The sequence below is a fragment of the Monocercomonoides exilis genome (genome assembly GCF_001643675.1).
Source record: "Monocercomonoides exilis strain PA203 chromosome Unknown scaffold91-30201, whole genome shotgun sequence".
Lineage (NCBI taxonomy): Eukaryota > Preaxostyla > Oxymonadida > Polymastigidae > Monocercomonoides > Monocercomonoides exilis.
This window is the reverse complement of record NW_027150636.1, coordinates 18,826-30,201: the sequence shown is the minus strand read 5'-3', so window position 1 is coordinate 30,201 and position 11,376 is coordinate 18,826. Positions and strand designations below refer to the sequence as shown.

General features: G+C 36.0%; 1 protein-coding gene across 1 annotated transcript; it reads right to left on the bottom strand.

Annotated features, from left to right (window-relative positions):
* Positions 1–977: 977 nt before the first annotated feature.
* On the bottom strand, positions 978–1,699 carry MONOS_18490 (uncharacterized protein; the record flags this gene model as incomplete). Its single annotated transcript, XM_067871514.1, has 3 exons — positions 978–1,412; positions 1,466–1,513; positions 1,583–1,699. 3 exons carry the CDS (start codon positions 1,697–1,699, stop codon positions 978–980), a joined length of 600 nt encoding a protein of 199 aa, XP_067718542.1.
* Between the last annotated feature and the right edge of the window lie 9,677 nt (positions 1,700–11,376).

Below are 11,376 nucleotides of genomic sequence, written 5' to 3'. Positions count from 1 at the left end.
TCATCCAACGCTGTAATGCGCCGGATGAGATGGATGTTGGCTTCCACCAGCTGGTGCAGCGTGTTGTTTGTGGAGAGTGTGGCCGATGATGTGGTAGATGCGACAGAAGAAGTCAGAGAAGAAGAAGAAGCAACAGTTGACGACAGTTGCGGAGCCGCTGGGAATTGCTGAGGTACATGCACTCCGCGGCCTAGGCTTTGAGGAGATTGAGATGGAAACATTGGTGGGATGCTCGCAGGTTGATGTCAGAGTTGCTGAAGGCTGAGAAGGAGGAGGCAAAAGAGAGAACGGAAATGTGGAAGTTGGAAGTGGAGTGGAGGTGGTAGAAGAACTTCCTGGGGATGTCGCCGGCATAGCTCCCAAGCTAACTGGAGGAGACGGACGAGGGGAAGCTGCCCTGCAAGGGAGAAGGGGGAATGCGAATTGTCTGTTGTGAAGGATAGCCAAAAGATGGAGGATTTGAGAATGCAGAAGATGGAAATGGAGATGTTTGTGATGTGGCAGTAGATGGAATCTGAGCAAAAGGAAGCTGAGATGGCATATCAGACGAAGGAGTTGAATTTGTTGCAAGCTTCTTCTTCTTCTTCTTCTTCCTCAATTTATTTTCTTCGGAGTATTTAGGCTCAGTCGATCCATCAGCTGAAGCTTGAGGAAACTGTTCTGCAATGGATGGTTGTTCTGATGTTTCTTTATCTCGTTTCCTTTGCAATGATGAATGCCCTTGACGACTTTCGGATCTATTGCTTTTAATGACTTCTTCTTTTCTCTCTTTTTTTGGTTGAATTTGTGAGCTTTTTGCTTCTCTGTATGCTTTCTTTTCTGAGCGAATCTTGTCTTTCTCATTTTCCTCCTGAGAATAAGAATATGACGAATCTTCAGACGAATCAGAAACAGAATTTGAACTGGATTCAGATGATGGTGATAAGGACTTTCTTTTTTTGACTACTCGATTCGAAGAAATTCTTGATCCGTGACCTTTAGAAGTATCGCTTTGTTTCTCTTTTAATATCACTTTGTTTTTGAACCTTTTGTTGTGATGGTGCAGAATGTTGCTTTGAAGCTACACGTGGTGCAGATGTTGCACGACGTGCCAAAGAATTTGAAGGTGATAAATGTTGACTTTTTCGTTTCACCTTTTCATCAGATGATAATGTAGCTTGTTCATTAGTCGTTGCTGGCGAAGTGACAAAAGGTGGCATTGACATAGGTGGTCCATCCTGTTTGCTTTTCGCAGGTGAACTGTGTAGTTGTCTTGATTCAACTTCAGGAGATGAATGTTTGACATCCTTAAACTCTTTGGATGAATCAAAAGTGCTGGATGTTTTAATGCGTTCTAAACTTGATGAACGTTGTAATACATGTTCCAATAGTCCTGGTCTAGGCTTCGGCGAATACATTTCTTGTCTGCGTTTCTAATCCAAAATTTTAGTGAAAAAAATCAATGCTTAAATAGTATCATTCAAACCAATTCTCTTTCACTTAGTTTGTAAACTGACATATCGTGAAGATCAGACTTAATTATGAAAAAATGAAAATGTCATTTGAAAATTTTTTGAAATTGTTTTACAAAATTGATACAAACATTCCACTTGGGTTTTGGCTTTGCTTCTTTTGTTACTGCTCCTGCTTTTCCTTTTTTTCTTTTTCTTCGACGAAGCAGCTCTACCAGTTCTTCCGGCAGCTGTTGGTAGTTTCGCATCCAAAAACATGTTTTTGAATAATTATGTAATTATAATGGTTACAACAAATTTTTTGATTCTTTACTCATTTCTCTCGAATATAAACGAAGTTTGATAGTGAAGGAAAAAAAGTCAGTTGGAAATAAAATATGATTTGAACATAAATGAATAAAGATTAAATAGAAGATTGAAATAGAAAATGAATCAAGCGCAAATCATATTCATTAATTCGAAAAAGCATTTTCTCGCAACAGAACATTATATAATATATATTTCAAAAGAACACTATTCATAATGATGAGTGATTTCATTGTACAGTATTTATAATGTATTTCTCAAAAATTTTTTAACGAGAAGAAAAGAACGATATTTTTTTCATAGATAATTCATGTTGAAAGAAGGGTGAATATTAATGAAAATTTTCCTTTGGTCTGTAAATTGTTTCTTGAATTGTATTTTGTTTTCATCAAGAAGATTTTTATTCTGATAATGAATTTGTCTCAATTGTTTCAAAAGTCAATGTTCGAATGCAACTGTGTTCCTTATTTTCAGTAAATTGGGTTTTCACTTTTCAGTCTCCAATTTTATTTTTGTATATAAAACGCAACTTTTCATGCCGATAATTTAGAGAGAAAAAATATTTGTAAAACGATACGTCAAATTTTCTATTTCAATTCTAAATTGTTTATGTTTTGGTGATTGACATTTTAAAACCAATTTTTCGGTTAAAAATCAAAGTTCAAAAAGCATATCAAATTGAACATCATCATGTTGTAAAATCAAAAAACTTATATGTTCCTCGAAAAGATCATATGAATGAAAGATAATTCCAAATGTTTATTTTTAGTTGTTGGACGAATTTTGCAAAAGACAGTGCGGTTTTTTAACCGGATTTTTTTATCCGGACAAAAATTAAAAATTGAAATATCTCAACAAATATATAATATTTGGGTGATTATTTTGAAATCATAACTTTTTCGGTGTGTTCATTTTTCATAGATTGTTTGCCTTTCGCAAATATATTGTATTCGAATGCTGAATTCATCACAAGTGTATGAAGGACAAATGTTTTTGCTCGAATAAAGATGATGATGTCATTTGCGAGTCCTTTCATTTTTAGTGTATTTTTGATGTTCAAGTGAAATATTCGAACCGAAAATTTTGAAAGAAAAAACAAGATTTCAAAAATAATCACCAATTTATTTACAGAAATCTGCATAGTTGTGTACTAACATTTATGAGATCTATTAACATACAAAATCAAATAGCAGTGTTGAATAATTTTGAAATAAATAATTTCTATTTTTGAAAATCTGACTTTTGATGAATATTTCTATTTTAATAATACGATTCAATTCATTTTTGCACACACAACTTATTTTTCTATGTCATAAACAATTCTTGTTATTTTTATTTTCTGCGATTTGCTCGTTTTGACTGAACGAAAAGCTATCATTTTTGAAAAATCATTGTCAATGGGACAACTTAAATAATGTTATTCATTAAATGCAGAAAAAACGAACTGAAACCTCCACTTGCACTGTCAAAAAGAATAGTTATAGAATGTTTTAAAAAAATCATTATTTAAAATGACGAAGCGTTTATTTCATAAAAATTATTTGTTTTCATTTTCAAAAGACTTTAATGGAAATTTTCATTTAAATGTGAATTTTGTTGATCTTATTTAATGGATTGTTTTTCATTCTAAATAACTTCGTAGTAGTGATATAATATCATTTTTACATTAATTAATACGACAGTTCGTTTCAGTTCGATTTTTCTGCATTTAATGAATAACATTATTTAAGTTGTCCCATTGACAATGATTTTCAAAAATGATAGCTTTTCGTTCAGTCAAAACGAGCAAATCGCAGAAAATAAAAAATAACAAGAATTGTTTATGACATAGAAAAATAAAAAAATGAATTGAATCGTATTATTAAAATAGAAATATTCATCAAAAGTCAGATTTTCAAAAATAGAAATTATTTATTTCAAAAATTATTCAACACTGCTATTTGGATTTTGTATGTTAATAGATCTCATAAATGTTAGTACACAACTATGCAGATTTCTGTAAATAAATATTGTTTATTTGTTGAGATATTTGAATTTTTATTTTTCCAAGGCACAAAAATGTCAGGTTTTAAAACCGCACTAATAATTTCTAAGTATTTTTATTATAATTTTGAAGTATTGCGTGTCACGAATCCGGAACGACCATAAACTTCAATTTTTGTTAACCTTTTCTCCCTTCAATTTGAAACAAATAGAAGGGAGAAAAGTTCAAAAAAACTAAAATTTGCACATAACCTTTAATAGTTATTTTTGGAGTTATTATTATCTTTATAAAAACCCTTAATACCAAAATAGACCTAATGAAACAGCTTAATATTAACACGAACAAATATTCTCGTTCTTCAGCTGAATTTTCATTAACTCAATCCCTAAGATATATTCATTTTTAAGATCACATGATTGATATGGGTGATTTTTTTGATATCATAAAAATTCCGACGTTTGATCAGAAAAATTTTCATTAAGGGTGGGGTTGATAAGAAAAATTTTTGTAAAATAATGCAAAAATCTGCATTCATATATTGTTAATATAATTTATTTGTTCGTTTAAAATTGTTTACAATTGTTTTTATTTCAAATTTTGAAAAAATATAAAAATTTTATTGGAAAACATCGATAATTCAATAAACGCAACAAAACATTTTTTTAATCATTAATATAACATGATAACAATAATAACTATATGAAATCAATAATTTTTATATTATAATAAGTTTTATGATGTTATTGGAAAGAAATTTATATATAAATATTGAAGATCTTAAAACTTTCGTTAAAAACAATCGATATTCAATAATAAACATTGAAAAAGAGAATAGAAACTCAAGATATTTATCAAATATACAACAATTTGTCGTTGATATTTGCTTGGAAATAAATAATACTTCAAAGAAGTTATTTAAATAGATTGATCAAAGTTATTTTTAAAAATTGCAAAGTTAGAATCAAAAAAATTAAAAAGAAATAAGAAAAATTTCACTTTTTCACTAAAAAGCTCACAACTATTATGAATACATCTTTTTCATCATCTGTTTTTCTTTTAAGCATTGCCTAAGTTGTTTGATGAACATTCCATTCAACAATTTTTGAATATTCTTCTTTGCGCTATTTCTTCCTCTTCGAAAATCACTTTGAAAGCTGGACAGATATGTGAATAAGTTTGCTTGAATTCTTCTGCAGTCTTGCTTAATTCAGTTTCGACCTTGAATGAGGATGTTAGAGTAACTTTTGAAAGTGGAGATGATGGTTTTCAGGCTGATAACAATCAGCTCTTGGAGGCTGGTGCCATGAGAGTTCGAAACACTGTGCAAAATTGCGAGCACAGCGTTTTCACAGATCAAGTGCACTGGGAGCAGCAGCGTGGTGGAGTGCAGCGAGTGTATGATTGGTGGAGGGGAGAAGGGGGAGCTAAGACGGGGATGCATAAAGATCGCAGCGATGCATGAGGAGGCTAGCGAGACCAGGCACAGACCCATGGATTGAGCAGCTGGGTGTTCTTGGGGAGGCAGACGCTATTTGACAGTTTTCCCTCGAGAGCGTGGTGTTTGCCATCGATGAGCTCAGCGAATTCGTGCTGGACACAGCCGGCGCCGACCTCCCCTCTCCATTCTCAACCTCCACTTCGCATCCTTTCCTTCACCCCTCCATCGCCTCCCACTCCTCCCACCGACCCCAACCTCGATGTCGACCTCCTCCCCTTCATCACATTCTTCCGCGTCCACCAGATATTCGTCGACCAAGACACCGGCTCCTCTGCCCGCCAGGTCAGCTATCTGCTTGCCTCCTGCGATTCCATCTTCACAACTGTGTTGCACATCTGCCGCTCAATTGAAAACTTCCTCTGGATCTGCCCACTCTTCCCTCTTCTCTCTCCTCGACGGATCCATCGCTGTGTTCTCCACCCTCTTTTCCGCAGCCAACAAGTCTGTCCACCTCATCTTTTCGCTCATTTGTTCTTGCCGAGGCACCCTTTTCCTCTCCAACATATCTGTCCATTCCCTTCCCCCTCACCTGCCCTGCTCATCATGCTCTCACCACTTCCTCCCTCTTCCTCTCTCACGACAACCTTTCCACCCTCAGTGCCGACAGCCTCTGCTCCTGCTTGGCGATGGCATCAGCAACTTTGTTGAGCATCTCATCACCACGGATCTCTTCATCGGAGGTTTCAGCGTTGTTATTCTAATCTCACTGTGTTAAATCATTCATAAAGTTCATTCAGTGTGATGTGTTCCATCTTCACCACCATCTCGCTCAACAAGCTCTGTTGGAGTGTGCATGCCGACAACTTCCAGCTCACCGGCAAAAGGCATTCCATTTGTATATTTTTCCATACAACCAACTGCAATCTCATCTGCTTGATATGTCAGAGCACTCAATATCGCCTCGTTCAAATGAGGAGGTGGCGGCATCTTTCCAGGCGCATCTTGGTGGCTCCTCAACTGTTAATTCACTCTGCGCTGCATAAAGAATCATCTCTCTCCTCTGCCTTTCGTATCGATGCTTTCAGGCTTTCGTGTTAAGGAAGAAACAGATGAAATGACACTCCTCGAAATCTGTCATTCCTTGCTCTGAGAGAAAGAAAGATAAGAAGGGGATATGGGGGAATTGAAGAAGGGGAAGAAGGAAAAGGAGAAGATGAAGATGAATCGAGTTGCGAAGATATAATAAGATGATGGGGAAGAGAAAGTGGAAAAAGGGAATACGAAGAAGAGGAAGAGGAAGGATAAGAAGAAGAAGAAGAAGGAGGAGGAGGAGGGGGAAAAAAAGGAAAAAAAGGAAAGGAAGGAAAGGTTGGAGGAGGTGCATAGGGGAGTATGGAAGAAGTAGTTGAGAAGAGAGCAGAGGCATTGAATTGAGCTTGAGCGGAAAGAGGAGGAGGAGGAGGAATATTCAGAGGAGGTTGAAGAAAAGCATCATCAGCTGCATTTGTTGTGTGTGCATTCACATTCTGTTCTTTAATACTTTCTGTTGAAGAATATGAAGAAGAAGATGATGACGACGAAAGAGAAGATGAAGGCAACGATTGTGAGTTAATTTCAACATCATTTGCTTTTATGTTTGTATTGAGCTTATTTATGGATTTATCATCCTCTTCTTCTTTTCTTTCTCTATCCTTCCTCTCTTTTCCTTCTCCATCTTTTCTCTTTCTTTCCTTCTTCCTTTTCTCCTTTTCTCTCATCCTCCTTGCCCAGATCTCATCCTCTCTGTCTTCCAGTGCCTTCATTCCTTTCTCAGCAAACCTCAGCTCCTGCGGATATTTCAGTATGCGAGCCAAAATCCCCTCTTCTCCGTCGCACACAAGCTTCTCTATGTCCCATCCATCAACAGGCAGCAGCAACACACTGTCTTCCATCGTGCTTCTCTGCCCGCAAGTCTCAGCACAGCAGACCCAGTGGTGGAGAAGAGAAGGAAGTGTGAAATGGAGCGAGCACTGTATTTCTTGAAGAACAGAAGAAGAAGAGGATGATGAAGAAAACGAAGAAGAAGAAGAATATATAACTAAGTCTGAATATGGAGACGACGTCGAAATAGTCAGTCGAATTTATATTGAAGAAGATGGAAATACTTTTCTATCTGGTTTCGAAGAGGCATTTAGATGAGAAGTGATAATACCATTTGGCTGATTTTCTGCATCATCTTCGTTTTCCTCATGTGTCGTTTCAGGAGAGCTGTGAGTTGTTGCAATTTTGGCTTCATTTTCGCTTTTCTTTTCTTTTCTTTTTCATTTCCATTCTCAGTTTTCTTTTGGAAGAAATAGAATAAGAGAGCAGATTTGAAGATGGAGAAGAAATCAATGAAGATGCAGAGGAAAAGGAAGAAGCAATGGAAGAAGATAACATCAAAGAAAAAGGTGATAGAGACGAGTTCCGCTTCTGACTTGCTGCTGTCTTCCTCTTCTGCCTTTTGATTTCAGCTGCATTTTGCGAGAGTGTTGAGCGTGGATGCGCAATTGAGATCGGTTTGAGTGTGCGATAGCTGTGCTTCTTGTGTGTCTGTGCAAGTGGCTGGAGAGGATGACAAAATTGTTTGATAACAGATGTATTTTGAGAGGCTGATGAAGAAGATGAAATAGAAGAAGTTGAAGAAGAAGGTGATGATAATGATGCAGTTGGAACAGCTGTTGAGGAAGGAGATAAGGTTGTTGTTGACGAGCTGGATTTTGAATGGGACGAATTTAAGGAATGAGAGTGTGAGTGAGGCTTTGAAGAAGAAGAAGAAGAAGATGATGATGATGATGATAAAATCACTGAAGACGTATCACAAGCACGTCTGCTTTTCTTCGAAGCAGACTTCGATGCTTCTGACGAGCTGCCATATAGCACTCTCAGCTCGCTTTTCCTTCTCTCTTCGTTCTCTTCGTCCTCCACAGAAAATAGTCCATCTCCTCTTTAGCACCTTCTCATTGAGTTCGTATTGCCCACCTCTGCTTATCTTCATTGCGAAATAAAACCCAAGTAGTCTTTGTGTTCCACTAATTTTCCTGACAGCAGCCATTCTTCGCAGGAAGGAATAACAAGAGATGTTCTGCCTTGATCAAATAACTCCAAATGCATCATTCTATCGACTTTGCTTTTGGAAATGCCATCTTTCTCTGTCTATAAAGAACCCTCGTGCTCAACTCTATTTCCTCTTTCTCTTTCTCTCTCAATTGGCGACGTCAATTTCCCTTCTATGTTATCTCCGCTGAACAAAATTTCGTTCTTCTCTCTCATCCTCCATCTTTTTGCAGTTCTCATTGTCTTCATCTCCTTCTTTTTCTTCTCTCTCTTCCACTTTCTCTCTTCCATCTGCTAACTCGCAAGCATCTTCTTGCTCATCTCCACCTCCATCCTCTTCACATTCTTATCTCCCATCTTTCAGTTCAGCTCCCGTCATGTCTCCCGTATCTTTAACACAACTTCACAAGGCTCACACTTCTTGCATTCAAGCAGCTTCACTAACACTTTGTTATCTTCCCAGACAATTTTCTTCTTATGCACCGCAGTCACGCACGAAAGCTCCGATTCCTTATAGAACTCCCCGCGGCTTCAGCAGTGGCAGCGTCGGCGACACCACTTCTTCTGCTCCAGCTGTCCGCTATGTCTTTCGTGGCTTATCAAACTCCCGCATTCGCGCCAGGTTCTACCGATGCTCCTGCATCTTCCACTCAAACGGCCAAATCAACTCCTGCATTTTGTTCTTCGACTGTCAACTCTCGGCACGCCATGTTTCAGCCCATCACCAACCAAATGGACGCACACCAACGCCGCACCATCTGTTTTCTGCTCGCAATTCTGAGACTAGCATATTCAACAGACGCGTCTGCTTCGTCAAAATAAGCCATGTTTTAATGTTATCTGTATCTGAATCAGAGAAAAATAATAAAAAATCATGCAAGGATCTTGAAATTATAATTATTAAGTTCAAAATTTAAAAAAAAAAAGAAGATTGAATTAAATAGATTGAACAAAATAACCTTTCTAATTTTCCATTCTACCTCTCTTGCTTCTCATTCCTTTATCTTACCTCCATCTTTTGTTCTCGTTCGGTTCCTTTCTCTGCAGTTCTGTTTCTGCAAAACAAATCTCCCTTGTCCTGCATAAAACATGAGCATTCTTTTACATTTCTTGCTCTTCCGCTGCTGTCTCCAGTCGACAAACAATTGAATTCCCCGTCTCATTGAATTAGCAACAATGCGCTGTAAAAGCATTTCATAAATAAAAAATGCCACTGCTTCAATAATTATTGCAACTCGCCAAGAAGATGAATGAATGCATGATATTTCATTCTTCTTGTTGGCGCACGAGCAGCAGAGTGAACTCAATCAGCGCCAGAAAACATGTTCGGTTGAAAGCAGAATCTGATAAAATTCTCCATTTTTTTATAAAAACCATTTCTCATAAAAGCCGCAACGCAAGATAAATACAGGCCAACAGTTTAAGAATCAGATATTACTGACAAATAAACATAAAATATAAAGATTTTGAATATATTATGACATATTTTTTAAAAAAGTGGTAAATAAAAAATATATTTGAGAAATAATAGCATTACTACAAACATTAAAAAAAGAAAGTATTAGCAAACTGGTAAAAAGTTGGAAAAGTTAGTGGTTTTAAAAAATGAAAGAAACAAAACTCCAGCTTTAATCAGAACCATATCTTTTTGAATTTTTGAATATTTATTAAAAAAAAACAAGTATCAGAAAAATTTTGATTTTTTGTTTAATAGTTATGTATGTGATAAGAGTTAGAAAAATGTTTTTCTGAATTTTAAAAACTTGTATTCATGGAAAAAACTTCTGTTTTCCGCTTCAAACAATGAAGATGACAGAAGGATCAGAATCTCGATGCCACTTTTTTTGTTCAAAATGGTTTATTTCATCGATTTAACTTCATATATTACTAAAAAACTGCTTTTTTGAAATCTGCATTTTTCGCCCTTTAGCGCGTAATTTTTGATCTTTTTGCCCTCGAAAAATTAAAATATAGGGTCGGATCCTTTTTTCATTCAAAATTGACAATGTTGAGTATAGTCGAATTTTTAAAATTTGTGATTTAAAAATCGTATAAGGACAGGTATCATATAAATTTTCTGAAAATAAATTTTATTTGTTTTTTAACAGCAATGTTAATGTTATTGATGTTTTCATATTTTTCATTTTTTATTTTTATTTTAAATTATGATATGTTTTTGTAATTTTGAAGGATTTGTCATTTCAGAAGAAATTCATTATTCAAATAAAAATATTTCATTCATTATAAATGATTTCTTGAGAAAACTGTTAAAAATCAAACTGAAAACATCAAGAGAGGAAGTGAGAAAATTGAAAAAAGAAAAATTCGAAAGTAAAAATCGCAAGGAAAAAAAAAGTAAAAATTAAAGCAAAAATAGACAAAGAACAAAATCATTCAATCATTTGGTTTATTCTATAAAAACAAATTGCACCATTCCATCCTTCATTTGCCATTGCTTTCCAATATGCTTCATTGAAATGGGAATTCACCTGAGATATAACTCCATCATTGCACTCCAGTAGACTAAGCTCCCCAGTCGATTCATCTCTTCCATCAACAACAACTGCTATAAAATGACCAATAGGCATAGGTTTCATCGAATGAAGGACATATCCAATGAAATTGTAATCAATCCTCGGAAAGAAAGAAAACTCATGTTTCAGTTGATTTGTTGCATGTGACGTCACCACCATCGATTTCGGAGTGGATCCACTTCCATGAAATGTGATAGTTTTGGGCGGTTGCATAACAGGGGAGTTTTCCTTTGAGCTATGATAAATTGCAAGGATTTTTGGGAACCTGTCAATTTGTGTCCAATACAAAAATGAAGTCTTGCACCCACAATAAGCATCAATACACGGTTCCTCAGTTGATAACTGATCGGTTACAGACAATGACAAATTCAACCCCTTCACAATCGATGGATGCATGATGGTGAAATAAAACGAAGGATTTTGGTTATGAACACGAACATGAGAACACTTCGCACACAGTTTGAATGAAGATTGCTTCACTGTGAAGTCTTTCTTGATATTGCACCCCTCCAAAAATGCATCGTTCAGAATTGCTTCATATGCTGTTGTGATCCCTAATGGATCAGATTTGCTCCCACCATGTTTTTG